This window comes from Trachurus japonicus, chromosome 15, assembly GCF_045865225.1.
Source record: "Trachurus japonicus isolate A0001 chromosome 15, Traja_1.0".
Classification (NCBI taxonomy): Eukaryota; Metazoa; Chordata; class Actinopteri; order Carangiformes; family Carangidae; genus Trachurus; species Trachurus japonicus.
In genome coordinates this window covers 19,029,916-19,057,526 of record NC_140921.1, presented here as the reverse complement: position 1 = coordinate 19,057,526, position 27,611 = coordinate 19,029,916, and the positions used below count along the sequence as shown (strand labels likewise).

Below are 27,611 nucleotides of genomic sequence, written 5' to 3'. Positions count from 1 at the left end.
AAAGCTCTAAATATGAGTCTCAAATGCTCCCATGCGGCCCTCAGTAGGACTGAAAGATGCTGAAGCGTCTTTGACGGGGAGAGTGATGGGGTCTTCAGGCTCTGTGATCTGCAGGTCACATAATGAGAATGGACTTCTTCTTACAGGTTTCTTCTCCTCTCTCATTGTTTCACTTTTCAAAAATGTGAAAAAATCTCTCCTTGCCTCTTTAGGATGCATATTTTCCACCTGAAATAGAAAAAGACACAAAGGTTTCCAAGTTGTGTTTACAGCCATGTGGCAGATGATCAGTTTGTCCAAACTCCAGCAGTTCCTTTTAGTTGGTTTCCATTTAGACTGCTTTCAGCCCACAGTGAAATTGGCTGGATTGAGCTCTCCCTGAGGCTGGCTGTGCTTCACACTGGAATAAATATTCATTATGTTTTTGATTATAATTGACAGTCATCTTCCTGGATTGGATATACTATAATCAACGGCTCTATATTTACTGTAATAAGACTGAAAATTTGAATTGATAAGCTGTTTAGCACAATTACCTCAACATACATGTATGTATGACAGTGTTTAAACACTGCATTACCATATCCCATTAAACAGCAGGCAGCAAACACATTTCTCCAATTTCTCCAACTCAAAGGTTCATTCTTCTTCCTATTTGAATGAAAATATCTTTTTCGTTGCTTATCAACATAATGATACTAGAAAGTGATGTGACATTTGCTCAGGAAAAAAGCTGTGTCAGAGCAGGTGTAGCTCACCCTGATTGAAATTATCATATTTCACAATATTTCTATCCTCCTGAATGTTGCTGTTTGGCCTTTTCTGCAGACAGAGCACTTTGAGAAACTTTATATTTACTTTATCTATACACTCTGAGGGGTAAAAGATCAATATATATTTCATTACTCTGTGTTCAGCCTGGCCTGTGATATATTTTTGCAGAGCTAGAAAAAGGAAAAAAGACTCAACCTCCAACAAAGCTGCCTTTTACCTTGCACATTGTTGTATCCTGCATATTTGAAGTGTGTGAACATACAACAACATGGATAACAGCCTGTTAGTTTGTGCTAATGTTGTGAGCCCAGTGACAGCAGAATATGTCAGTGTAATTGCTGCATAGCCTCTATTGTAACTATAACTGTTAGTCTATTTATTGATGCTTCCACTATACACACACGTATGCTTTTGTACATTTACACAAAACAAGACTTTAAAGTTTAGGGCAAAATTTGTTGTTTTTCAATATTGTCATTTTTTTTCTGCAAACAACCATAATCCTGCCGTAGTTTTAATAAGCATAGAATCCCAGTGCTCTGACAGTCTCAAATAAGACACTGGCAGAAAATAAACTCTACACCGTTGTACACACAACATTCAACACTACCCATAGGCATTTTTTCATCTTCTTTCAAAAATAAAATGTCTATACCACTCTCTCTGGATTCGGAGGCTGTTGGGCCTGTGCAGGGTTGTCAGAGGTTGACACCAATGTTTTTCCTCAGGTGCATCATTAAAGCCAAACATTTCATGTCATATTTTCACTGGACTTGGACATCTGGACATCTCACACACAGGTCGGGATCATTCAGGGCTAAGGTAGCAGATATTACATTATTATTGTATTAGATGTTACTAGTTGGGAAAACAAGCCAACATGCAACTTAAAGTTGGTTGGACCCCAGGAAGAATAGTCCTTACCGAGGTTAGGACTAATGGGGATCCATAATAAAACTAAACTAAACTAAAGTTGGATGAGGATGATGTGTGTCGGATGCAATTGGCTTGATCAAACACAGAGCGGTGTTTCTCATCATTTGTTTTGGTATCTTTTGTTTTGAGGTTCACATGGTCGACATGCCAAGAAAGGCAGAGCCAGCACCTCTGTCACATACTGTACTGTATGATGCGAAGCCTGCGGAGTTAGTTCAGGCAGACAACTCAAGCTGCGCCCATACTGATCAGTCACATGTTCTCCTCATCCAAATAGGGCGGGCTACTTAAACCCCCTGCTCATCCCTGGCTATGCTGCTGCTGCCGCTGCTACAGTATTTTCTGCTCTGCTGCTGCTCTGCTGTCCTTGCTGCTGCTTCTGCATACATCTCATTGCTGCTGCTGCAACCCATGAGGTTTTGCAAACCCACCTCCTCCCCAGCATCCACCTGTGGGCTCTGTTTCTATGATCCCCTACGGAGGTCTGCTTCATTCCCTGTAATGTCTGGCAAAGCAGATCATTCAGGGAACGAATAACTGAGACAGAGCCTGATGCCAAACCTGCTGCAGCCACGCTCAAGGATACCTATGCTGCTTGCAATTCTTACACTCAATAAATTATTTATTCTCATTTCAGAGTTGAACTTTGTTCAACTTCATAAACCATTCATGTTAAAACTGCCCTGGGGAGTGGTAAACAAAAAAAAGTCATGTTCACACAACAGTTCAGCTTTTGTGGATTTCCTTCCCCCTTTTATTCCATATTATCAATCCTACACTATCAATGTTGAATTGATTGAAATAAAACAATAAAAATGGATGTAGATGATAAAATATTTAAATGAAATGATAAACAGTAGATGTTTGAGAATTAATCACTAGCCAAATTCAATGAATAAGTTTAAGATGTTGTTCTTGAAGCTTGGATTATGGTTTTAAAATCTGCTCATTGTCTTGTGTGTAAAATTTCATGAATTAATTGAAGATCTTCTAAGAACTAATTAAAGATTATAAAACAACAGAGAGTCTGCAATATTTCAGCAATCCAAAAGTACAGTCAGTATTAAAGTATGAATACATTTTCATCTTTATAGGAACAGACATACTTTTATAAAAGTAATGAAATTATATTGATGATAATGATTAAATATCATAATGACCTCTTCTGTCTTTCATCCAAGTAGAAGTTCTTCTGTGCTTCTTGGCTTGCTGCATTTTTTGATGTAGTGCTGTCAAATTTACATCAGTAAAATATCATTAAATATGCATTATAATACTGTGCTTGTACTTCTGTGCATGTGCATGAATCAAACTGAACAGGGACACTCTCTGCAGCACAAACACAGGTGAAAGACTCTTAATTTATATGCATAAGAATGATAAATGTGACAGTATGTCAGGTAACATATCAAATAACAGAAGTGATAAACTACACATGAAAACGGCTGCAAAAACTGACACCAGGACGATGAATAAATAATGTCAGTACGCTCACTGTTGAGTCATGTATTTATATGAAATGTGTATTCACTGTGAAGCAAACTTCTAAGATGAAACCAGAGAATGAAAGAGGCGTTGTGGTGGAAAGAGAAATCAACATAATCAGTAATGACAGCAACAGACCTGAATGAACAGCAGAAAAAGTGTGTGGGCTGTCAGATTATGCAGATTGCAGACTCTTTCAATGATTTGTTAGAAGAGGGTTGTGATTGTAAACATCAGGGGATGCGAATCGGCTTCTGGCCTACATAAGACTTCTGTGATTAGCTGAGGTACAAATGTATTAGAATTCAAAAATTCAGGTCTCAATTTTAACATCACGGGAGTTACATAATCTTTTACAGGCAGAGGGCGTTAATGTCTACTGTCAGAGACATTGTGTCATTTTTCTTGAATTGTGTAAGAGCAGTAGCAACCGATGGATGGATTTTACGGTACAGCGCTCCTTCCTGAGTGGGGAAGGTCAAGCATGCGACACACTGCACCCGGGAGGTCATGTTGTAAAATTTCAATTGCTTAAATTAAATTTGAGGGTAATAAGATGCATGTTCTCTACAGGATCAATTAAGCCATACTTAGGAACAAATTGGTGTAAAATGTTTCTAGACATCTGACGTTGAAAACATTTTTAGAGCAGCTTGTCTGAGGCATGAAAGGACCGAGGTGAATGAACAAAAAAGTTCAGGTCAAGGACTCCTATGTCACTGCAAATGAATTTGATGTGGGTAATTTCACACATTACTTCCTGCACATTCTTCTTTTTTTTAAAGGAAGAATTCTTTTTCGTGAAAGACCTTCAAACATAAAAGTGACATGTTCAGAAGCAGCCAAATCACACCAGATACACACCACCAATATCCATATTCAATTTCATCAATTATAATTATTACTGTCTATAGAGCAGCAGATAAAAATTGATAGAGAGGTTGGTTAATCATTCAATCAATCAATCTTCAAAACTTCATATGACACAATGTAATAAGGAGATAAGTACAAAGAGTATCCCTAAATATTAAAGGGACAACAAGGAGTTTCTAATCGGTTATAAAAAAGTCTCACGTTAATGTGGATGAATCTCCGCTACCCACACTTGTTAATGGGCCCATTTTCGATAAATATATCATTCTGTCTCTATCGTTATTTTGTTACTATTAGTGGTGGCGGAGATGCTGGTCGAGCCGACCAGCGTTTCTTTACTTTCAGTTTCGCAACGAGTCATGAGAATAACGTAGCTGAATCGCCGTTTATGGTCGGAACTACGACGGTATGTGAACCTCTTTGAACCTCTGACTTTAATTATTGATGAATGAAAACATGAGTCCGTCTTGCGCCGGTCAAAAGAATTTTACGGTGTGCGCGGAGGCTCATAAATGTAGTGTGAAAACGCTTCGCTTTTCCAAAACTCCTCGTTGTCCCTTTAACTAACCTGACCTTGGACCATTTCATTTCTGCACACATCCCATGTTGTTTAAGTGGGAGTGGGTATGTGAAAAAGCAACCAAGTCAATGGCAACTTTGTAGGTAGAAAAAAAATTAGCTCTAAAAACACTGACCCTTATCATCAGTCAATCATACATGCAGCTAAAATCCGATTTCAAAGTACAGAAGTCTCCTAACTTTGAGCCAACAGGTTTGTTGGCATCACACACACCAGCGAATGATTTTGTAGCATTTGCATGTAAGAACAAAAGAGTCTTGGCAGCATGATAATCGAAATTGTATTACCTCAAATGCGATTAACGTGAGTTGCAATGAATAAATGATTATCTCACGGCATAATGTTGACAGCAATGAATCAGAGATCTGAAATGAAATCAGCAGGGTAGCCCATGGACAGCCTTACTACGCATCATTAGTGTTCCACATCATGACAAACCAACTATACACTAAATACTCCACCAGGACAGGTCCTCGGAAATGAGCTACATTGCAGTTTATCCCTGCAGTGATAAATGGCTGCCTTTCAGGGCTGTTTTTGGCATCAAACACTTCAAATGCACCGATGTGTTAAAAACTGCTGTAGGGGGGTTAGGGACACACCCACATTTTTCTTTTTCTTTTTTGTCTTTTACATATTTTTGTGTTTTTTGGTTGTTATTGTGCTGTGTTGTATTACAGTATCTTGTGTTGTATGTTGTGATTTGTGACAGGGGAAGGCTGTGATCTTGTGTTGCTTTTTGATGAGCTTGTCTTGTTGTCTTGTTGCAAAATGAAATTAAAAAGAAAGTTTAAATAAATTAAAACTACTGTAGAAGATTGTGTACTGTCATTGTTAGGATTTAAATGTTTTAAATGTTTTTTCTACACTGGTAATCCTCAGTTTGACCTTGACATTTAATTAGGTATCTTTTCAACTAACAAACCAGGTCTGGTATATTATTTTGACATGAGTGGCTTGTTTTATACATGGACCTTAATTTTGGATTCTTGCATCGTAATGACCTTCAGCGGTAATAGTTGTATTAAAGACTACACTGGTAGTTTTATGACTTTCACATATTTTCTGCATGAAGTAAATAGTGATTTGCATATTGATGTAGAAAACATTGCTGTGTAAACCCACTAAATAGTACAAATAAAGTGAGATAATTCTTGCACCAGAAGCTGCAGGATGTTCTCATTAATTCTGTGTGTTTCTCTGCACCACCTGTTTCCCTAAGTGTAGCCCAAAACAAAATCCTTGGTGGGGTTTTTTCCTGCTGTTTTAAAATCAGCATCTTATCTTGTCTGATAAATTGCCACACACTCATCAGCTCTCCTGACAGCTCTCCAAACCTGTTTCCTCTCATCAGCGGAGCTCTCACTGAGACACTCTAGAGGATATAAACAACATGAGGAGTCAATTTGCAATTTGTCCTCTTTTTTATTATTATAATTTAATTCAATGATTTTAAAATGCCATGAAAAATACCCCCACCCCTCATCCAGTTTCTTTAAAAAGCTTCTGTCATTGTTTGCAGTTGAAAAACCATGTTGCAATGAACTACACATGAAAAACTCTGACGCTAACCACGTCATCATACAAATACTCTGAATATGAGCTAAGCACAAGTGACTTTCTTTCTCTCTCCAGCTGGAGTTGTTTAGAAAAATGCCAGAGCCTCAGCAGAGTACAAAAAAAAGAATCATCCTCTCAGAAGCTTTGACAAGGCTCGCTGACAAGAGTGGTGGTGGGGTAAAAAACCAACCAAGTGGGAGAGAGGGGGTAAAAAAAACCTTTGGTAACGTTTGGTAACACAGCTACCTGATAGCCTTAGGCCATGAAACAGAAGCTGTTTACTTTATAGTTGTTGTAATGAAAATAGATATATTTTCTTAGTTGCTTTGGTGCATTTCTCAGATCAGAATGAAAAAAAACTTTTAGTTTAACCTTCACCACATTTAGTCATTTGTGCACATCATAGTAGCACTTGCAAATGCTTTTGGACATGTATTAGTTGCTCTCATACAATTATCTGCTGTTTTATAACATTATCATTTGCTTGTCATGTCAGTCAAAATGAACTATACTTATGAATGCTGAATGCTGAATAGTCGTCATTTCAGTAATCCAGCACTAAACAATCTGCACTGCACTACTGTCGTTGTGTCATACATTAAGCTTACAGTGAGACAGAACTTTTTACTTTGTTTTGTTTTTACATTTAGACTTACAGCTTTACAGTACAACAGCTTTACAGTACATATTTACTGTATTGTAGTGTCCTACAGCAACCTGCTTACAGTAAAGATTTGCCATATTTACAGCACTGTTATTGTACACTACAGTAATATGGGTTGATGCAGTATATGTACTATACAGTACTGTAATTTTACTCTGCACCATATAGGATTGCAAGACAACCTCAGAGAGGTGGAAGAGGACCCTTTTACTCTGCAACAAGAAGAAGCCATTTGTGCAATGGTGATTGCAAACAATGGCATAAGTTTGAGAGAGATACAAAGCGAGGATGACAATATATTTGGGAATACTGAATGATGATGGGATGAAAATATGTGGCCACAGACAGGAACGTCTGGATGTGCAGGAATGACTTAGTCTGTACAGTTCAGTTACTATATGTACTGCAATATTGTTTACAGTTGTGCACAGCTCTACCCAAAGGGTGTTTTTTTATGTTTGTTAGATGACTGTAGTGTATTTTTCTTTTGCATAAGGCTGTGAACAAATTAGAATTGCAAAGAGCATATGCAGTATAAATGTGAGACCATGTACATTTTCTTGAGAAGACATCATCATTTTTATGAATCATTTCAACAAGGATTTGTTGAAAATATGATTTGTTGAATGATTCAACAAATCATTCAACAAGGATTTGTTGAAATTGACGATCTGATGAGTGATCTCACAAATCAAGGACTTATTATGGGCTGCATTGGTTCAAAATTTGTTAAAAGGCTATTTAAAGTTAAACTCGTGAGCCTCATGAGGGATTTGTGAAATTCAAAAGCAACACTGCAGAGGCTTGTGAGAAACTCAATTATACAGAATAAAACAAGATGTGAAATATCTGATTAAATGTTGTCATCTCTTAAGCTTTCGACATACAAAGACTTTGAAAGTGGAATTTCCCTTACTGTTCATTAAACCTGAAATTAATAAAAGATTAGTAAGAAGCTTTCAGAACTAATTTATATAGCCATCAAATTAAAACAATAGAAAAACAAGGATTGGATTGGATTTGGCATCTATCTCCAGCCTTGAGACTAAATCAAACTTTCTGGAAATGTTTTTTTCATTTTTAAATTTGCATTTGTCTGAAAACATTATTTTTTCACTTTGATGAAAAAAATTCATGCCATCTGCCCACCTTTTTGTTGTCAGTTAAAGTCTGTTTGGCGACAGGTTGCTTGAAGGGGTTTGGATAAAATTCCTCGTCGTTCTCCACTGTCAGCCTCGGAATGGCTGTCATGGGACGAATAACCCCGGGCTTCGTCTGGACAGAGGGATTGAGAAGTTTTACAGCCGAGGGAAGTTTAATTCACACAGGTTTCTTCAACTGTATTCCAGATGGCTTGACCAAATGAAAATTCAATTTGTACCTTTCTAGGATCCATCACCCTTCTTTCCACACTTGTCGATGGGTGCAGGCTGCATAAAGATGCCTGAATAAAAAACGTGGAACAAATAGATTAACATAATTATTAGTGTTTCACAAATACTGAGAAAATAAAGCATGTGAGGGGCTGCATGTTTAAGATATGCAAAAGTATGAAAGTACCGTGCCTCCTTTCTGGAAATGTGGCAAATAAAGGGTGAAATTGTAAGTCAAATACAAATGTGCATTAATAATGACAGAAATGTTATGATCACAGGACAAGACTATAAAATTAGAGTGGTGAGGTGAGTTTTTGATGCCAGGCAATTCAATTTTATTTATATAGCATTGATTCACAACACTATGTGAAGGCATTTTACAGGGTAAGGTCAAGACTTCACAACATAGGCTAATGTAGTTCAGCCCTGTGAATGTAAATGTCTTAAAGTCAGACTGTCACAGGTTGGCACCTTGGTCCTGAAGGAAATGTGTTGTATTGAATTTACCAAAACCAACTGCGCCCACTCACATATTTGGTTTCACGTCCCAAGGACTTCGGAAGAGTCGAGTTGTTCTGATGAAAGGGAGAAAGAGAGGAAGTGAGACAGAGAGAAAAAGAAATATAAGTACAGAGTTATTCACTCATGTGGTGGGAAATATCTGAAAATGACTCATCACTCCTTTCAAATATATGCCAGTCACTGTTGCAAAAAAGACTAAGGAAGGACGAAGATGAAAAGAAATTGTGGGTGGAACCGAACTAAACTTTGGAGAAAAAATAAATAATGTTTTTTGTTAAGTGTTTTGTTTTTTTCTCTTTTGGAGCTGAGTAACTTTCCTTTTTCCTCATCATTGACTGAATTTCACTGGTTTTTATCACACACACACATTGCACACACACTTGTTTTCTGCGGAAACCAGGAAAGGTTTTTTTTCCTTTGATGAATAATGAAGAGATGTCTTTTCATTCCTCATGCTGATGCTGATGATACAGTCTGAATTCACTTTTATCCCACTTCCAGTTTGTGTTTCAGTAAGAGTGCAAATCGGACTAATGATTTACTATTTTAGTTATATTTTTATTGTGGCTGAAAGCTGAGGGCCATAAATATCTGCATGCTGTGGGTAGCAGATGTTAGAAAATACAACGAGGACAGCAGAGCGTCAAGAGTCCTTGCGTGACATAACATTGTGAATAAACAGCTTTGAAAAAACACATTATTGTTAATTTGTTGTTCAGCGATGCAATGAAAAAATTGTGTTCACAGTACATTTACATCACTTTCTTTCTTTCATACCATCTCCATAGTGTAAATAGAAAAGAAAAAGAGCACACACAACAGGACATTATTATTATATTTCCATCAGTTAGAGATCACTGCTGCACTTCACCACTGAATACAGAATTGCACAGAGGTCACAAAGCAATTAACTGCAGATGCATTCAGAGTTCATCACTTTTGATGAAACACGTCCTCCATTGTCGTCAAAGATGTCACTTTCCTATGTGGTTGCGGTATATTGAGCTCCCAGGGTCACTGTGTATTTCCACTTTAAGACCCTTTCAAGGTTTCGTTTTATATTATTTATCATTCTAGCCATATTAAAGCAGAAGTAAGCGGAATGTTTGTGTTTATATAAGTCTTAAATAGTTATATCTTCCGACGGCAATCACTTATATAGAGTGTTTGGTCTGAAACAGGGGCCTGTCAGTCACTCACTCTGCTCTGCTGTAAGAAAGAAAACTTTCCTTGTATGCTACAACCTTTATCCAATGAGGAGAGAGAACGGCATAAAGGGGCAGTCCTCTCTGTGTGTGCAGCCAAGGGATGCGCGTGAATGTGGTGACGTACTGTAGGGACGAGGACAGGGACTGCTAACTCCATCCGCTGACAGGAAGTTAGCCAAAACGCCTGGATCACTTACTTCTGCTTTAAGCTTTTGTGTTTGAGAATTTCAACTACCAGACAGACTCTAAGAACAACTAGAGAGCCTACTGTAAGCGGAAGCAGGAACGCTTGCCATCAGACCTCAATTCAGAAAAAATCTCTTTGCAAGTGAACGGGACTCAAGATTTTATTTTGTGATCCGATTGAATTGTGCCATGAGAAAAATATATGACATCTACCTATTTAAATCTTCGCGTTTGTTGTAAAACTATTGTAAAATAAAATTCCGAAAATCTATAACCAGAAAGACTACAGGTTGTGTAGGTGACATCACACACCATAATGTCTGCTGATGGTGTTGATGACGTGTCTTTTGTGGGATACCCGATCTTGTACTGTAGTCCGTAGAGCGGACTTCACACAACATAAATTCTTCCGTTGCCATTATGAATGATTTTTTGGCATGAAACGCAATGTTTTAAATAGGTTAAGGTCATATATTTTTCTGATAACACAATTCAATCAGATAACGAAATAAAATGTTGACTCCCATTCACTTACATGGAGATTTTTTCTAAATTGAGTTCCCATGGCGAGCTTCTCTTCCGCTTCTGCTCAGGCTCTCTATAGGAAGGATTCATCACTTTTCATGGGAGGAAAAGCTTCACAAGCTAAATGGACGACTGTATTATTGTTGCAGCTGATGTTACATTTACCACCAACTAGCCCCCAAGGGTCAAAATGCCAAACTTTTGGAAGGAGAAAATCAATAATTTCTGAAGTGACCATGCAGTGGAGGAAAGAAACTTTACCTGCACACCGGTGTTGGTTGGTGTTGACGTCAACGACCTGGAGGGCTGCCGTGGGTGGGATGGTTTGCAATTAAATGTTGAAGAAATCAACCAATTAATTCACATTTATTCCTACAAAGCAACATGTGTTTATATTGAATTACTTCTATATCATAACAAACTCACTGGTGGATTGGAATTTGCCAATATTTCATCAATAACTGTGTAAAGTTCGTCTGACTGTTGCCGTAGCTGAGCAGGCGAGCACATCTGCAGGAAGAACCAGAATTATCGATTGTCATGTAAAGTTTGGCGGTGAGCATCAGAAGTAATAATGTGCAGGGTTATACCTCGGCGTGAGTGTCCGTAACCCCCCTGTCCAGCGTGTCAAAGGGGCTGTCCTCTCTCTCTACCTGCTCGTCGATCACCTGAGAATACAAGGCAGAGCGAACACACTGAGCTGCTGATTGCTTTGGGCGATTTAATGCAAGACAACATTGCAGCATCTCCTCCAGACCGTTCACACTCTGTATCCCCTCTGTACTCCTCACAGGCAGCACTTCCCTATTTGCATATCTTAATGAATCACACTGCAGGGTGAATACTGCAACGACTCCATACATTTTGATGTCTCTTTGAGTCTGATTTAACTTTTTATCAAGTAAAAAAAAAACATATTGACAGTCTTTCTGTATAGTATTATAAGTCGCTTATAAATCCTGATGAAATTACTTGTCTGTAATTTTCCTTACCTAATTAGTTTTTGCAATTAAAGCATGCACTTTCCTATAAAGCCCTGTGAGTGGAGACTGGAGGATTTACCCCCACCCTCAGCCTTTGTAATGCAAGCTTTATGGCTTACTAGTTCAGTCCTATGTGTCATTCCTCACATAGCAATTCACATTGCAACACTGGCAAAAGCCCCTGCATCAGAATGGCAGCTGGATGTTTAACAGGATAACAAGCTGAATTAATGGGATTAGAGTCAAATAAGTGAACTCACCTGCTGATCCAGCAGAAGGGTGTTTGTGGGTATTGCGGCAAGCGATTTGTAGCTTAGCTTAATCTTGTGTGTCTAGGGTTTATAGACAGAAGAGACAGACACATGTTTAAATGCATTTAAAAGTCAAATTTCTTCCATTTTCACCTAAAGATAGACTTTGTGGTAAGAGTTGTAGTACTGGATAATTTATAGTTTGTTTTTTTCACATGTCCTTAGGCATTCCTTTTTCTCACACTGCTGCAGGCTACTAATCATGCAAAACAGTCAGCCGCACTCCAGTCGTGTGCTCATCTGCTTTCAAAGCGCTGCCTTGTCGTCGCTCCTTTGACTGACTGTAAATGTCACTGAAAAGTTCAGCTACAACCAAGTGTTTCCTGCCTGATAGGGAAGACAACTGTGTAGTGTACTTGTTAATACTCCAACTGTGTGTGTGCGTGGCGTTTCTTAGCTTCCAGCCGTCTGGCCTAGAAACTGGAGCTTTTTAACAGCTGCAGCATCGATTTTACGATGATGGCTTTGCTCTTCTTTCAACATGTGGCATTTGATTTCAGATAGAGAGTCATTAAAATCCAGCAGTCTAAAGTATGTTTGAAATGTGCACAAAGATCTACACCAACAGCAGTAAATTATGTTGGGAAGATTAACATCTCAAAGAGGAGGAGGACAGCAGCCGACAGCATTTGATATCCATCCACCAACTGAGAGAATTGTTTTTAACCGCATAGTGTGGGGGAACAGTATGTCACACAGAACATATTAAATAATATCCTGTCATGCATACGGCGAAAGAGGCGGCTACCTTTCTTTTTTTACCCTCCCTGTCACTGCAGTCTGATATTCCACTCCCCGGCCTTGGGGAAGGCGTGGTGGAGCGCAGGGAGAGAGAAGGGGACGGGGTGAGGTCTCTGATTGGTGGAGCGGGTGAGGGCGTAGGGGTGGGGGAGCAGGTGGGCGACGGCCACCCCGGAAAGCTGATGGGGGTGTAGCGGGAAGGGGACAAGCAGTGGGCTTTGTGAAAACCTTGTGACAGCGTGACGGGTTTGGAAGTAGAGCAGCTCCTCTGCGGCTCGCTCCCCCCGGTGTTGTTTTCTAGAGGAGGGAGAGGTGACGGCGCGTCCGTGCGTGCAGGGAAAACTGTGACAGCAGGTGATGGAGAAGGTGGCTGAGGGCCGGCGGGTGGAGATCTCAGTTTTTGAGACAGTAAATGAAGCTGCGATAGAGATGAATTTGGCGTGTGACTCCATTTCTGGGGCGCAGAGGTCTCATGCTCGTTCCTGAGTTTAGAGGAGGGGGAGATTAGTTTTTTAAAGTTATTATCGACATGGCCCTTAAAGTACATATTAGTTTTGCTGGGTTTCATCTCTGGGGACTTGGAAGTGGCGGTGTGTGTGTGTTGCAGTTTTTTGGAAGTTGCAGAGTCTAATATTTCTTCATGCTCTGCTGGAGAAACAGATTTGAAGTTTGAGCAAAACAATGGCAATGGGGCTCGGGGTAGCTTGTTGCTCTTGGCTGGTGTGGGTGAAATAACCCGCTCCCATCTAGGTACACTGGTAATTTGCTCCGAACATCTTTTCATCTGAGTTGAATCGCACGGTCTGCTGAGCGCATTTGACTGCACAGGTGGAGGAGAGGTGAAACATCTACTAGGTTCCCTGTGACTATCTATAGAGGCCGTCGAAGAGAAGCGGGAGGAAAACTCCAGGGGAATGGAGGCCACACTGGAGGCTGCTGAGCAAGCGTTACAGAAGGACAGAGTCACGGGGTTAACAGGCCAACAGGGGGTGTAAGGCCTCTGCAGAGTGGGGGACAGGACAGGAAGACGGCCTTTCCTCAGGATGGCGGTGAGGAGGGAGAGCCGGGTGAGAGGAGGCCGGTGCCGGGGGGGAGGCGACTGGGGACAGATGGAGGAGGACAGGCTTTCGCAGGACGAGAAACAGGTTTGAGGGAGGTGAACCAGACTAGAGCCAGGAGCAAGAAAGTGCCTCTTGACCTGCGTCACAGAGGGGGTGAAGGCCCCGGAGCGGACAGACGAGCAGGGGGAGACGGTACGGCTGAAAGAGGCGGGGGAAGCCACAGAGGAAAGCGGCACAGCAGACCAGCTCTTGTCTCTGTCCGAGCCCTCAGAGAGGATGGACTCTCTGGATGAAGCCAGGGTACAGGGGAAAAGGTCTGCAGAGTTTGTGGGGCTCGCCCTGTCCTCTGACACAGACCTATTTGGAAAGCAACCCGAGCTAACCTCAGCACGTCCAGAGGTATCGTGACACTGCCGCTGGGAAATGCCCCTGTGTTTATCAACAGCTGTTTCCATAGAGGCCGTGCCGGCGGCTGCGTGGTCGGGTGTATTTTCAGACCGAGCGCTGAATGAAAGGCAGGCTTTGGTGAGAGATGGTCTCACGTGATCCAGTGAAGGCTTCGACTGAAAAACAAAAGGTTTTCATTAGCCTTGAATAGCTTAAAACAAGACTATGTTCCTTTTATTTTTGTTTTTTGTTTGTCTTCTCTTTCTTTCTGTGTTGTTGCTGACAATCCATAACCAAGGCAACAATTACTGAAACATTCAAATTTGCTTTAAATTCTTAAAAAAACAACAACACTGTGGCCAAAAATGTTGCCTGCAATCAAAATTTTCAACAGTTTTTCATTTGCATCTAATTTGAGGAAGAAAGTGGTTTTAATGAAGCCTCCATCTGCCACTCTGAAATTAGCTTGTTATAAAGTAGACGCTATGAAACTTGATGAATTAATTACATGTTGACTTATTATATTACAATTAAACCAACAGATTTGAAAATCAATCAATATCCACTTTGATCAGCCATGACATTTTTTCTAATTAATGTACTAAAAATGGTTTATAATCTATTAGCTCTGTAAGTTTATATTTTAAATTAAACAACACAAGAACAGAGAATAAACAGAAAGGTTTACACACATACACAGATAGACACAAGTTTTTCTTATACTGTCCCAATGTCATATAGTGCAGTATATGACATTGAGGGGGCTCTGCTTGTACTTACTTGAAGTTCTGTCAGCGGCTGGATTGTGTTTCCTGCTCCTCCTTCCACAGCGTCTTTGATAAAGACTTTCTCTACTTTGAAAATCTCCCCGTCCGACATGGTCTCCCCGGTTGTCTTCTCATGGGACACAGCGACGGTCTGACAGGAGAAAATGAAGCAAATGTTTAGGAGGAACTGAGCAAGTGAAACCCGAGAAAAGCCGAGGTGAACTTCAGCAAGCCTCTCTAAACTCAGGGGTGTGCTTGGTTTCACCACACCACATGTCCCACACATATAATTCACATGTGCATGCACATGTCCCGCCAACATTGGTGTAATACATGCCTCATGAGCAGGGCTGGAAATGAGAGGCAGGGTCTGTGTACACACACAACTTTGAGCCTTGTAAATAAGCAAGATGGTATCTCCAAAGAGTGAGAGAGTCCAAGCGACGGTTATCGTCTTTGCTGCTTTTCTCTGTATTTATATCACTGTCCAGCACAGAATCTTTTTTTATACTACCGGTAGAAGCTGCCAACATTTTTTAATGCTATATACAGGAGTTATATATGGATTCACTCAGTGTGTCATCCGCACTATAGTTAAGTTTAGGCAACTAAAAAAAACTATTTGGGATATTAAAGTTTGATCCCTTAAAGCTTTTTGTGTTCACTGCTGAGAGACTATAATAAGTTCACACTGCTGCTGTCTTTGCTTCTCAAGCACAACGGAGACCGTAAGAGGTTGCCTGTCAAACAACCAAATTAAAACAGTGACCCATATTGTTTTTTTCTGGTGAGGGCAGTCGCACTGGAATTTAGTTGTATAGCGTTGTCTGTTACTAACAGGGGCTGCAATACACGGAGCAGTAAGTCATTTAACAGCTGCATGGTCCCCAGTCATTGATAAATGGGAGTGAAAACTTGAGCATCATATCTTTTCCAAAACCAGCAATGCCAGAGTGATTTATGTCCAAAACCACAACAAAATCACAACTTTCTTCATGATAACAGCTGCTACAACCAAGACAGCAGAAATTGTGTATGATCTCACATCACTGTTGTGTATAAACAGCTGTCCAGCTAAAAAATAAATAAATAAATATTCTCAATTAACACGTTTCCTCAAATAAATAACCGCCCCAAAAAAATCATTTTGAAACACGTGGCTACATCACATAAATAACTCACACTTATGTTATAAAAATAATATTCTAAGGGAAATTATTTAACTGATTACAGTTTATTATATTGCATGGACTCAAACTAAAGCACATTCTAGGATAATATGTGTGACATTGAAGTGAAGCTATAAAAGGGTAATTGCTAATGGCGTACATCGTTAGTGGCATGAACTCCTCCACTTATGATAATTATGATCCTAAAAATATACATGACACCATCTTCTAATGACAGCGTTCAGTTTTCTAAACCCATTAAATGATTCTGTCAGTGATGCTGTTTTGCCTTACTGTAGATAAGCAGTTATCAAACAAATGAACGGCTGCCAGGAAGACTTTTATTCCTGAGACTTTATTTGACATAAATGGCAGCTTATGCCAATAATATCACCACACATCTTGTGTCAAAGGCAGTTGTATTTAGAACTTAAATCATAAGCACTGCCAGTCCACATCTGTTGCCATAAAAACCTTGCGTTATACATGCTGTCAGGTTGTCCTGACCATGTATGTATGTATCCATGTATGTATATAGCTATGTCTGTAGGCTATGTATGCATAAAATCAATCTTTTACTAGCTCAATCTGTCATGCAAAGCGTGCTATGGTCATGCAAGAGTAATACATCATAGACATTTCAGCACAAATCAAATACTTCTACTTAATATGATAACATAATATTATGACTTGAGGCACTTATCCACAAATTAGGATGGAGACATTTGCTAAATTTATTCTGGTGATATTAAAACATTAAAATCTCGTGCCGCCTTCTGGCAGAAACCTGTGGAAGATGTCTCAGAATAGTCACGCTGGATATCTCAGAGAGAAAGTTTAAGTGGTGCACAATGGGCCGAGTAGGGACCGACAACCCTTAAAGTGCGATAATTAGGCTGGGAAGCTCTAAGCATTGTGTGGTAGCTCATGTTTCAAATCCTTGGTGGCCTCTCAGAATACAAACTGATAATGATGACTTGAGGTTATTTCATCGATCCAGCTGACTGCAAATGGGCACATGCAGCTTCCTTCTTTTGAAAAGGACATTTAGGGAAGTGCAGGGTGCTCCAAATCACACTGGTGGATTAATAAGGATAAATTGTCTCACAGGTAATCCTTTACACTCTGCCCACAGGCATCTGCCTATAGAAGCTCTCCCCTCAGGGAGTTAATTACTTATCTGTCATATGCAGATACAATGTCATTCACTCTAAGCTGACCTTTTTGGATTTCTGTCAAACCAAATAATATTTGTGCAGTTTTTATAGGCTAAACACGTATTTGCTATGAGCAAAACTAGCCGGAGCCAGCAGATGATTAACTTAACTGTCATCTTCCATGGTATTTATAAAGGCTAGCTAGCTACTTAGAAAATGCCATGGTTTCGTGCACACCACTGTATGATTTTAGCACCACTGGATGTAGTCAGAGTTGCTGTTTCCACATGTTTCGATTTTTCTTGCTAAAAGAAACAGCAAGCAACCAGCAACTCTAAAGTGCAACAGTCATGTTATCATAGCTCACAATATGTGAGCTATATATGATTTGTTTTAGCCATAGGTTTTACCACAGCATGTTGGTGCCAAGTGTGTTACTAGCATTTCCACTTGACACTGTAGGCTACTGAGAATTCCTACATTAACCTACATTAAGTAGTAGATTTGATCCATCTCAACTGGCTGCAAGAAACTGATAAAATAAAACAATAATAATAAAATAAAATCCAATAGTACAGCAAGGATCTGCTACTACTACTGGATCAACCAGCAAAACTCTAACCAAAGAAAGATAAGGGAAATGGAGTTCAAATCAACACATGGCCGCGGGAAATGGGCACAAAGATTCAAGCAAACATGGCACAGTCCATTATCATGCATGCAGATAATATCCGCTATATGCAAAACCACAGGGTCGATCAGAGTGTTGAAGCTGTGTGGTTGCATTTTGTCGGCATAACGTCAAGGGGAGCAACTTATGTAGGTTTAGGCGGGGGAAGTTGGAAACCTAACGGTGCCACCCCCCTGTGAGAGGACCTTTGAAGTCTCACTCAGGCAGCCAACGAGCTGACTTCAGGCAGTGGAGTCGGTTAGCTGCCCCAAAACACCCGGAGCTGCGGTGCTGCTGTGATATTCATGCTGGATCCAATAGCGCATTACTCCTTTCAGCAACTGACACCACAGCAGGTCTTCATCAGCCTCTGGGATGGCTGCTTTCAATAGCTAACACTTGAGCATTTGGTTTGTGTGCAATTAGGTAGTTCTTACATACAATTGGGCTTAAGGTATAAGAGGAAAAGAAAAACATCCAATAGAAAAAGCAATATCAGTGCTGTGTGTGTTTTATTTAGTGAACTGGGAAATAAGGATTTCAGAATGACGGGGTTAGGCTACATGTCTGGTAGGCTATCTCTGACAGCCAGGGGTTCCATCACTGAGGTTGTTCAGGGATATGTTTGACATGTTGCATACATTTATGAAACATCATATTGATCGGTGGTGTGTGAGAAAGACACATAATACAGCCTTCAACCATATAAATATATAGCCTAATACAGTTCCTATCAATCAATGATTTTCATTTCAGCAATAGCGGATTACTTGGGGAAGCCATTTTACAGGAATTATACTTTTCTTATCTCGTATTGACAGCTTCTCTCCGATTTTGAAGTTTACAGAAGTACATTTTGAGATACGAAATAATTGCAGCTTTTGAATCTGTTTTTCTGATTTCTCACATGCAGGGGATGAGTCACACTGATTGCTGCCCCACCATCTGAGAAGGAAGTCATGGATGTAATTGCTAAAATGCTGCAGGTAAGAGTGAGAGATATTGATTCTTCCTTGGGAGGTAAGGTGTGTGCTTTAATCCTCAGGTCGCTGACATGATGAATCACAAGGGACTCGAGTCATTCCAAAAGACTTTAATAGCTGAAATCAATTGTATGGCTCATGGAAAATGTTGGTTTTTTTGTCTGTTCAAAAGAACTTACACATCTTTTGAAATCTCACATTTATTACATTCACCATAAGTTTTTCAAGTTGTTTTGTTTTCGTTGTGTGAGGTGGAGTACTGTCAATACGGTTTAAAATGAGAGAGAAGTACTTTACAGTAAAAATGTTGCAGTCAAGGTTCACAAGTCTGGGGGAAAAAGTAGTCCTATTCATCGACCATCTCCACTCTTAAACTGGAACAGCACACAAGCTGCATTTCAGCTGCTGCTCTTCAACTGATGTAAGTTTTGATTTGTGCACAGGAGGTCATTCCCCCATAATATGAACCATGACAAAGGAGGTTCAGGTAAAGCTGCATTCCAACAGAGGTGGATAATGCCACACCTGAGTTTACCAGCACTAGTCAGGCTTGTTGTTGTTGTTATTATTGGTAATATCAGTTAGAAACTCGTTGTATTTCACACATATGTGAACACTGTGGAGACACATCTTCAGCTCATCTAATGAGGCATGAATGAGACAGAAGTGCTAATAAACAGCACCTCGGCTGATCAACAAATGTGAAAGCTTCATTGAGCAGCCTTATTGGATTTTGAGGTCTGGGATGATGCAAACGCACCATTAAAACAACAAACCCACACAATGTAAAGAAAAGTTAGAAAAGTGAGATAGCAACTGCAAATTGACATAATGTCAGTATACGTGTATTTTGTTATAAAACCATGTTACATATAATATAAAATACAGCTAAAAAATATATATAATATATATATACTGGAATTTAGTTGTATATATAAACCTAATATATATATATATATATAATATAGTAAATATATATAAAATATAAAAAAAAATAAATAAATAAAAACAGTTGTCAGGGCTTTCACTTTATCGATGTCCAGGGATGCTCTACCTTATCTGGTGGGAGAGCTCCAGATCTCTCCTCTTCAGTGATGATGCTTTTAAATGGGAGTTTGTGCACCAGTGGCACAAATGTGAAAAAGGAAGGCTGGGATGGCACTCCTATTGAAACCTGTAAAACAAAGAGGGAGAACAGTTTGTCCAAATGATATCAGTTCTCAGCAGTACTGTAAGTTTCTAGTAATTCCCTCCTCAGACACTCAGTAAAATAAGTGTGTCTGGAAATTACTTCATAAATGACCAGTTGAATTCAATGGCGCTATTAAAAGACCTGTTGAAGAGATGGTTTTGAGCTCTCCATAATCTCTCAACATGTCATCTTCTCACATCTAAATACCACTGAATTTGATATTCTGAATATCTGATGGCTTTCTGCTACACGGGGTTATGTAACTGTACCCCGACACTGATGATCCATCATCACACACACTCACCGATTAGGCAGTTTAGCACCCTGCAGCTCAAAGCTTTGACACACCCACACTCCGTGAAGAGTAATGAGCTGCAATTAAAGTAGCTTTCAGTCCTCGTGTGCTTCAGGCACCTGGTGCGTTTCACTGGTGCTGAGCTGTTAGTTTTTGTGAAGAAGTGCTGAAGTTATATGACTGAAACTCTGTGGAGGTAAGACGGGGATGCTCCTTTGTTTTGAAACAACGTGGGAAGCTTTGAAATCAACAGGCCTGACACTGCAGGGTTAGGGTGAACAACCCGCAGCTTGTTTTTGTTTCCGCATTCATCTGTCTGATTCACAAGTATGTTCAGTGGAAGTAAAAAATTCAGCAAAGCTCAGGAGGCGACACTAAATACCAAGGACAGGTACTCTCACAGTACAGCACTATAGGCAGTGCTGTCGATCATGATTGGTCAAGCTGGTGGCACATAACAGATTATGTCACAGTAACCATCCACCATTTCACTGCTGTGTCTGCATTGTCAGTGGATAATAAACTGGACCCAGCTGTGTCATGGATTCAGCAAAGGTTATTGCCACAATTTTGACTGTTTGTGGATGCAAATGTGATAGATAGGGTGCCACATGTGCTCACAGTGAAGATTAATATGCATATTTCCTGAAATTACAAAACTATGTCCTTTACTGTGCACATATTTTGTTTATAGGCTGGGATCTTGCTTTATGACTGCTTTTGATGCACTTAGATTCATAATCAAAAATACTTATGTTAATGACCTGTGTTCCATTTTATATAAATAGATAAAATAGAAATAAAAACATAAGCTCCCTGTATTCAAATGAAAATATAGGGCTGTGAATGATAAAGAATACATCATCATCAAAATCAATTTGTGGTGATCAATTAATCAATTATACCTGTGAAAGCTGCATGGAAATTAGCATCCTTTGGGTTAATCTACAGCCAAACCTAACATCAAAATGTTCTGATCATGTGATGAACGAGCTCTTGTTACTAATGCTTTCATGGCTAAATAGACATTTGTCCTCTGTAAAACTGAAGACTGAATAATAGGACTTGTGTCAAGTCTCCACTTTAATTCAATTTTAACTTATTTAAAAGGGACAGTGTTCAAATATAAATGTTGCCATTTGATGCCCTGTACCAGATTATAGCTTTAAGATAATTTGCATCTAAGTGTTGGCATCATAAAACAACCCTTCTGTGTGCATCTTCTCAGCGTTTCCTGATGCCTAGTGATTCTAGGTTCAGTGACTCATTTCACATCATGGGCAGTAATGAATCTCACTGGGATCATTGATGCTGAAAATCTATACGGAAGCAGGTTGGGGAAGAGCTTCACCTTTGAAAGACAGCAACAGGAAAGTGTAGCAAGTTCACATTCAAGATGAACAACAGTTTCAATTGCTATTTACAATGCCCCCATTGAACTGTTAATTCATGTCCATAAATATGATTGGAAACATTATTTGATGTCCATCGTCTTATACACATGTGATGCAAAGGGAGTAAAAGTGTCACAGTTTCTAGTGGCATTTTTTTTTCATCTGGATGTGTTGAAATATTTCCCATATTTTCCCACTGCAGCAATCAAAGCACACACTCATCAAAAGTACTTTCGGTGCTTACTAATCACGCTTGTCGTCTCCACAGTGTTGTTGGGTCATCTGCAAAACAGCAAAACTGGAAGGTGAGGGCATTGAAATTTCCCTCACTAATCAGTGGAGGTTATTGTAGCAGATACTTGAGACTCTATTAAAAAATAGATCACACGATCTCTGCCTGCTGATGTAGACACAGGCACAGAATTAGCATATTATTAGGTTGTGTTTCACCTTTCATCTCAGTTTCATTACAGACACAGGTTCAACCAGCCAGCCCACTTCATGTGGCAGGTTTAACAGAAGAGGAGTAGAGGCAGCTCCAAATCACAACTAGCAGCGTGTTTACACATATTGCAGGTGTACAAGACAACTGCACTTGGAGAACACTCCTATTTCAAAAATGTAAAATTGGTTTTCATTTGTAATTTTAATCATATGTAATTAAAATGTAAATTATTTCCCGCATGAACAAGCTTTTCAATGAAACCATCAGAATGTGACAGACCACTTCCACTTACAGCTGGCTGCATGTCTATTGTTCTCTTTCCTTTAAGTGGAGAACGCATAATTTCAGACATCATATTAAAAGTAGGCATGTCACATGTCATGTGAACTCTACATTATACTAAATAAAAGTGTGGCTATTCAACAGGTGCAACAAAACAATCCAAAACAACCTCATGATGTTTTGTTATCTTCTATCAAATTGTGCTTGGGTAATTATAACACAGCATGCATTGTAAATAAAGTAAAACACTGCGTTGATGAATTGATGTTGCATGCATTCATTGCATTAGTGTTATATATTCATGCTATACTGTAGGCTCTGTTATAGTGAATGTAGCTGCAGATCAGACAGAATGATTTATAGATGTATGATAAAAATGTAAAAGGATGTTGGCGTTTTTGTCAGCTGGACATAGAATAACTAAAGAGGAAAAAGGGAAAAAAACGATTCACAGGTTGACATGAAAGGAAAGCACATCCATGTGTGTGATGTGATACCTCAATTTTAAATTCTACCGTGTAAGGTTTTAGTTATTTTCATCCTTTGAAGGATAAAAGCCAAGATTCATTTGAGCGGAATGCCTCTCCTATACAGAATTGTATGGGACAGGCATTTACAATCAGTCCAACGGGCAATCAACATGAACAGAGAGAACGTGGAGCAAAGCAGCATTCATAGAAAAGAAAAGCCCTTCACATCAACATGTCCACATGTTCAACCAGCAATTACAACCTGGAGAAGCACGGAACAACAATCACAAAGAAACGTCTGGATATTCACATTCAAATTAAACACAAGGGAAGAGGTGCAGTCTTATTTGCTGTCAGAACAACACCATTCACAAAATGTCAAAGTTAGCTTTCTTATCTGTGACAGAACTGAGTCCAGTTAGACGGCAAAATGAGCACAGCTCCAAAAGTTACCTTTCTGGGATACTAATGTTGTTTTTCTATCAAGAAGATCAAATGTATTCAAAGCTTACTTTCTGAATTGAATACATTATACATTCAACATGATTTTTAGACTTTAGGATGCACTTTTTGGTTCAATATATTTTCCATAGAAGCACAAGACAGAACCAGATAAATGAAAGAAACAAATACATTTATCATTTTAGTTTTTAGGAACAACTCCTGTGCACAAGCTACAACATTAAAGCATCATCAGCAAAGTAGAATATTAACATATTCACTTATAATATTTATCTAACACTGACATGCCGGCTGCATGAGGAATAGTTTGTAGTAGTTCATTTTTTGTATTCTTGAATGCAGGGCCTTTCATCGTAATGCAGATTTGTTTTCAATTGTGGTGCTTGAGAAGAAAAGTAATGCAAAGAATGCGAGCACTTCTTCCATCACTTTCCTTAAATACATGCCACCCATGTTAGTTGTGACATGACACCCGCTTTCTGAGCCGTGAGAAGGTTCACGTTTACTTTAAAGGGCCAAGATATCAAAAGATACCAGTGTATCTGTGCTCAGCTATAAATAAAGTAACATAACAAATGTCCCGGCTAAAAATAGTCACGTGCCAGCTTATACACTTGTTTATGTGTTTGTGCTCTTACGTAACCTCCTTGTTTGCGTGTTCTCTGTAGTCATAGCAGAGTAAGTTTATACTGTGAAAGGTTAGAGAAGAGCATTTCCTACTTTCCCGTTGGAGCCGTCCTGAATGTTTAATTGCACCGAGTGTTGCCGAGGTCATGCCGTCCTCACAGATCACATTTCCAACCACTGCAGGTTGACTGTGCTACATATCGCCTCGCGGTCTGCGTGCTCTCACTCAGTTATTTCTTGTGGCATGTCAGACCTGTCCCAAACACCGGGTACAAGCAGCACTAAATCATTTCCTGAAGCAGACCACCCTGTGTGGGCCTTTAAACGGACACTCATAAACATTGACTGACCAGAAAGACAAATATACTTTAAGGAAACTGAATTGATGCAATTTGGTATTTCTTGTGATAAATGTTGTGATCTGCTCCATTATTGTGCAATTTGAGCTTCATGTCCAGCTTTTGAGCACCAATCTAACAAAAGCTGCGCAACAATACTGTCATCGCCTCTTATCTGTGTTTGCTATTGATACTGTTCCTTGGTTCAATGTCAGATTAAGCACATAAGCCCTTCCACTGCAGAATGAAAGCACAATTACTGCTGTGAAGCCGTGCTCCACAGATGTCAAAATCTATACACGAGTGGTTCACGCCGTGTCCCAGCAAAGACATAAACAGTTGGGTGTGCCACTTATTTAAGAGTTTAATTACAGGCAAACACACAGCCCCTCCCTCCACAGTAGATAAGGGGGGCAAATATAGCCTGCTGCCAGCTTCTACTGAGCACATTCAGTTGTCTCTCCAGATTATAAACAAACGCTATGAATGCAAGTCTCGTACTTCAATACAGAAACAACAAAAGGAATGCACATTTCGATCAATTCCTGTAATTTGCAACAGCAGCATGTTGAAAATTGCGTAAGAAACTCCGTTCGCTGTCTCGTTTAACATCTCATAATTACTCACATACTTTCAAAGTAACAATCAATATGGTTAACGTACGTAGCCTTACAGCGCTGTGGGGAAGAGATGGAAAAAGTCATAAAAGTGAAACATGATAAAATTAATAGAATTAATATCATGCATTGACAGTAATTCTCATAACCTGTTTTTGCTGTGTATTTAAATTAATCTGAGAGGTCTCTCCGTAGCCGTTTTTCACCCGAGTGTGACAGGAAATAACAGGATAAGTATCAAGTTGCTGAACAGACTGTGTCTATGTGTCTATGTGTTTATGTGTGTAAGCCTGGAAGGTGGCAGCGGGTTGTCGGGGGCACAATGGGGGGAGTTAATAGTGTTGATGGATTAAAACCAAGTTCTTTAACTGGTTTCATTTTCCAGCGGGATCAGCTCTGAGGTAAAATCTTCATTTCAAAACAGCACATAAAACCATATAGAAAAGCAAAGGCAGGTCTGTGATATTACTTAAGCCTTACAAATACCTAGGATTTCTCATCCGGTGCATGTTTTCAAAAGAAAGATATACACCTTTTTTCCAAACCCTCTTACCTTTCCCAGACTTTTACTCAAACTGTCCATTGCTGCTTCAAATGTCTCCCCATCTAGTCTTGTCGCATGTGTCCAGGCTTTGACAAACTTCTCCCAAGACAAATGTTGATCAGAGAGCAGGATGCTCCCCCTTTCAGCACCGTCTCCTGAAGTTCAAAGTGTATTACTGTTGGTGTGTGTATCACCCCTGCAGATTTCCTTTTATAGACACATAATAGCCACAAATAGCTTGCAGACAGCAGTCAGCCTGCTGGGCACCAGTAACAATGTTCACACTGGAAGCTACGAGCAACACAGCTCTGTGTCCCAGAGAGGGAAAAAAGAGGCCTTAATTGAGACATTTTTATTTATTTTTGTGAAATAACATCTCACATGTTTGATCTCCAGGGATGATTTGAAATGTGTATCGCCCAGCATGAGTCTTTCACATAGAGCCACAATATGAATAATAAGCAGCATGCTGAGGACATAAGCAATTTTCCTGGCTGACTGGAGCTCAGATCAAAAGTGAGAGATGTGCTGACTGGACAGTGAAACACAGAAAATAGGAACAGTATCAAGAATTTGATGTCAATTAGTGTCAGGACTTTCTCCACCCGCTACAACGACTTTTCTTCTTTCTTTGTATTGTATTGTGAAGCTGTAGAAAACTGACTAAAAGTAACTGTCTGAGTGAGACATGAAAAAAACTGAACATTGTGGTGCAAGAGCAGGATTAAGAAATTCTGATATTTTAAACAATTTTTTTTTTAAATCAGAAAAGATTATGTATTTTTCAATGCAGCACATCTTTTGATATAAATAACATAGAATGATCATATAGCCTGGAGATAATCTAAACCCTTGCCAGGCAGCAGACTGATGTGGCAAATACATCCCAGCATGTTTCCAGTATTTAGTTATCAGGCGGCTTGTAACAGATTCATTTATTTGCTTGTTTGCCACTACACTGACTTGTCTGTTCCCTTATCAGTGAGTGAAAGCAGACCTCTGGAGTGGATGTTAATCCTCTAACTACACTACTTTCTTCATTCCAGTCACAGCTGTTCTTGTCTATTTCCACCCGGCTGACTCCCTCCCCCCTGTCTGTCTGTGGCAGTCGCACACCGGGATAGTCACAGTAAGACAAAGAATACATCAACATAGCTGCCTGCTCCTCTTGATTTTACTTCTGCTGTCTTAGGCTGGAAGGAATATTGTGATTTTATTATTATCCATGCGGAGAGGCTCCGGATAAAACAGCACCTGACAAGTGTCCAAAATGTTAATATGTGAGTGCTTTTGGCAAAAAGCAGTTTTGATAGGAACAAGGCATAAATTACAGCCTGAAGGCACTAAAAGACTGTTATATAACCCTGTTTCCCCAGATTAAAGTCATTTATTCTCTGATTTCAGGCGTGTAACATTTGATAACATTTGACACATATTATTAGCTTTTAGCCTAGAGGAAAATTTTCTGATACTGAAACATTTAATTGAATCTTGTGTTAGTCCATTAGTGAACACCAGCAGAGATGCATCTCTAATTAAGGCAGTCAGTCTACTGTTTTTAAAATCTGGCCTTAATTATAACGTGTCCAAATGTGCAAGATGTATTATTATGTAATGTAGTATTTGTCGTAAACGAAACACTTCCAACAGAGAAGCAAAACTGATTAGAATTAGTTTGTGACAATGCAGCAAATTTGTGCCTCTACATCCTCAGATGAGTGAAGTTTAAATCCAGGAGCACACACACCCTGCCTGTGTTGAATAAGCCTGGCAGCAGACTGACTGAGCTGCTACAGAGAAGCGCGTGTGTGTGTGTTGATGTGTTCACACCTGCAGCTTTCTCTCTCCACACAGAGCTGCTGGAATGTTAGTTTTCTAGTCATTATAAATCAATTTGTGATTCATTTTTGACAGAAAAAAAATATTAATGAAAAATAAATTGCCACTGTTTCCAAATGCAGCTGCTGAAAATGCCAAATGGTTTGTTTATAATGTTTGATCTGCATGAAAACAGTGTGTCCAGTATG

The 27,611-nt window shown here is 39.5% G+C and overlaps 1 protein-coding gene across 4 annotated transcripts; it reads right to left on the bottom strand.

The window, feature by feature from the left end:
* On the bottom strand, positions 1-25,861 carry mlip (muscular LMNA-interacting protein). Of its 4 annotated transcripts, none has more exons than XM_085800250.1 (13): positions 25,594-25,861; positions 24,179-24,338; positions 19,973-20,092; positions 14,953-15,090; positions 12,732-14,348; positions 11,933-12,004; positions 11,280-11,357; positions 11,116-11,199; positions 10,951-10,995; positions 8,779-8,823; positions 8,254-8,316; positions 8,022-8,147; positions 1-228 (listed from the first exon to the last, which is right to left on the bottom strand). In XM_085800250.1, the coding sequence occupies exons 4-13, from the start codon at positions 15,049-15,051 to the stop codon at positions 7-9; spliced, it is 2,451 nt and encodes an 816-aa protein (XP_085656376.1). In that variant the 5' UTR covers positions 15,052-15,090; positions 19,973-20,092; positions 24,179-24,338; positions 25,594-25,861; the 3' UTR covers positions 1-6. The 4 variants fall into 4 exon arrangements, with proteins under 4 accessions (XP_085656376.1, XP_085656377.1, XP_085656374.1 ...); XM_085800251.1 differs by lacking the exon at positions 24,179-24,338 and adding an exon at positions 22,044-22,081 and having other exon boundaries at positions 25,594-25,769; XM_085800248.1 differs by lacking the exon at positions 24,179-24,338.
* Positions 25,862-27,611: the final 1,750 nt, after the last annotated feature.

Coding starts and splice junctions, on each gene's coding strand:
- mlip (XM_085800248.1), bottom strand. CDS start 25,623: ATGGACAGTTTGAGTAAAAGTCTGGGAAAG. Junction 8,317..8,778: donor TGGGACGTGAAACCAAATAT/GTGAGTGGGCGC, acceptor TTTTTTATTCAG/GCATCTTTATGCAGCCTGCA. Junction 8,148..8,253: donor GGGTGATGGATCCTAGAAAG/GTACAAATTGAA, acceptor CCCTCTGTCCAG/ACGAAGCCCGGGGTTATTCG.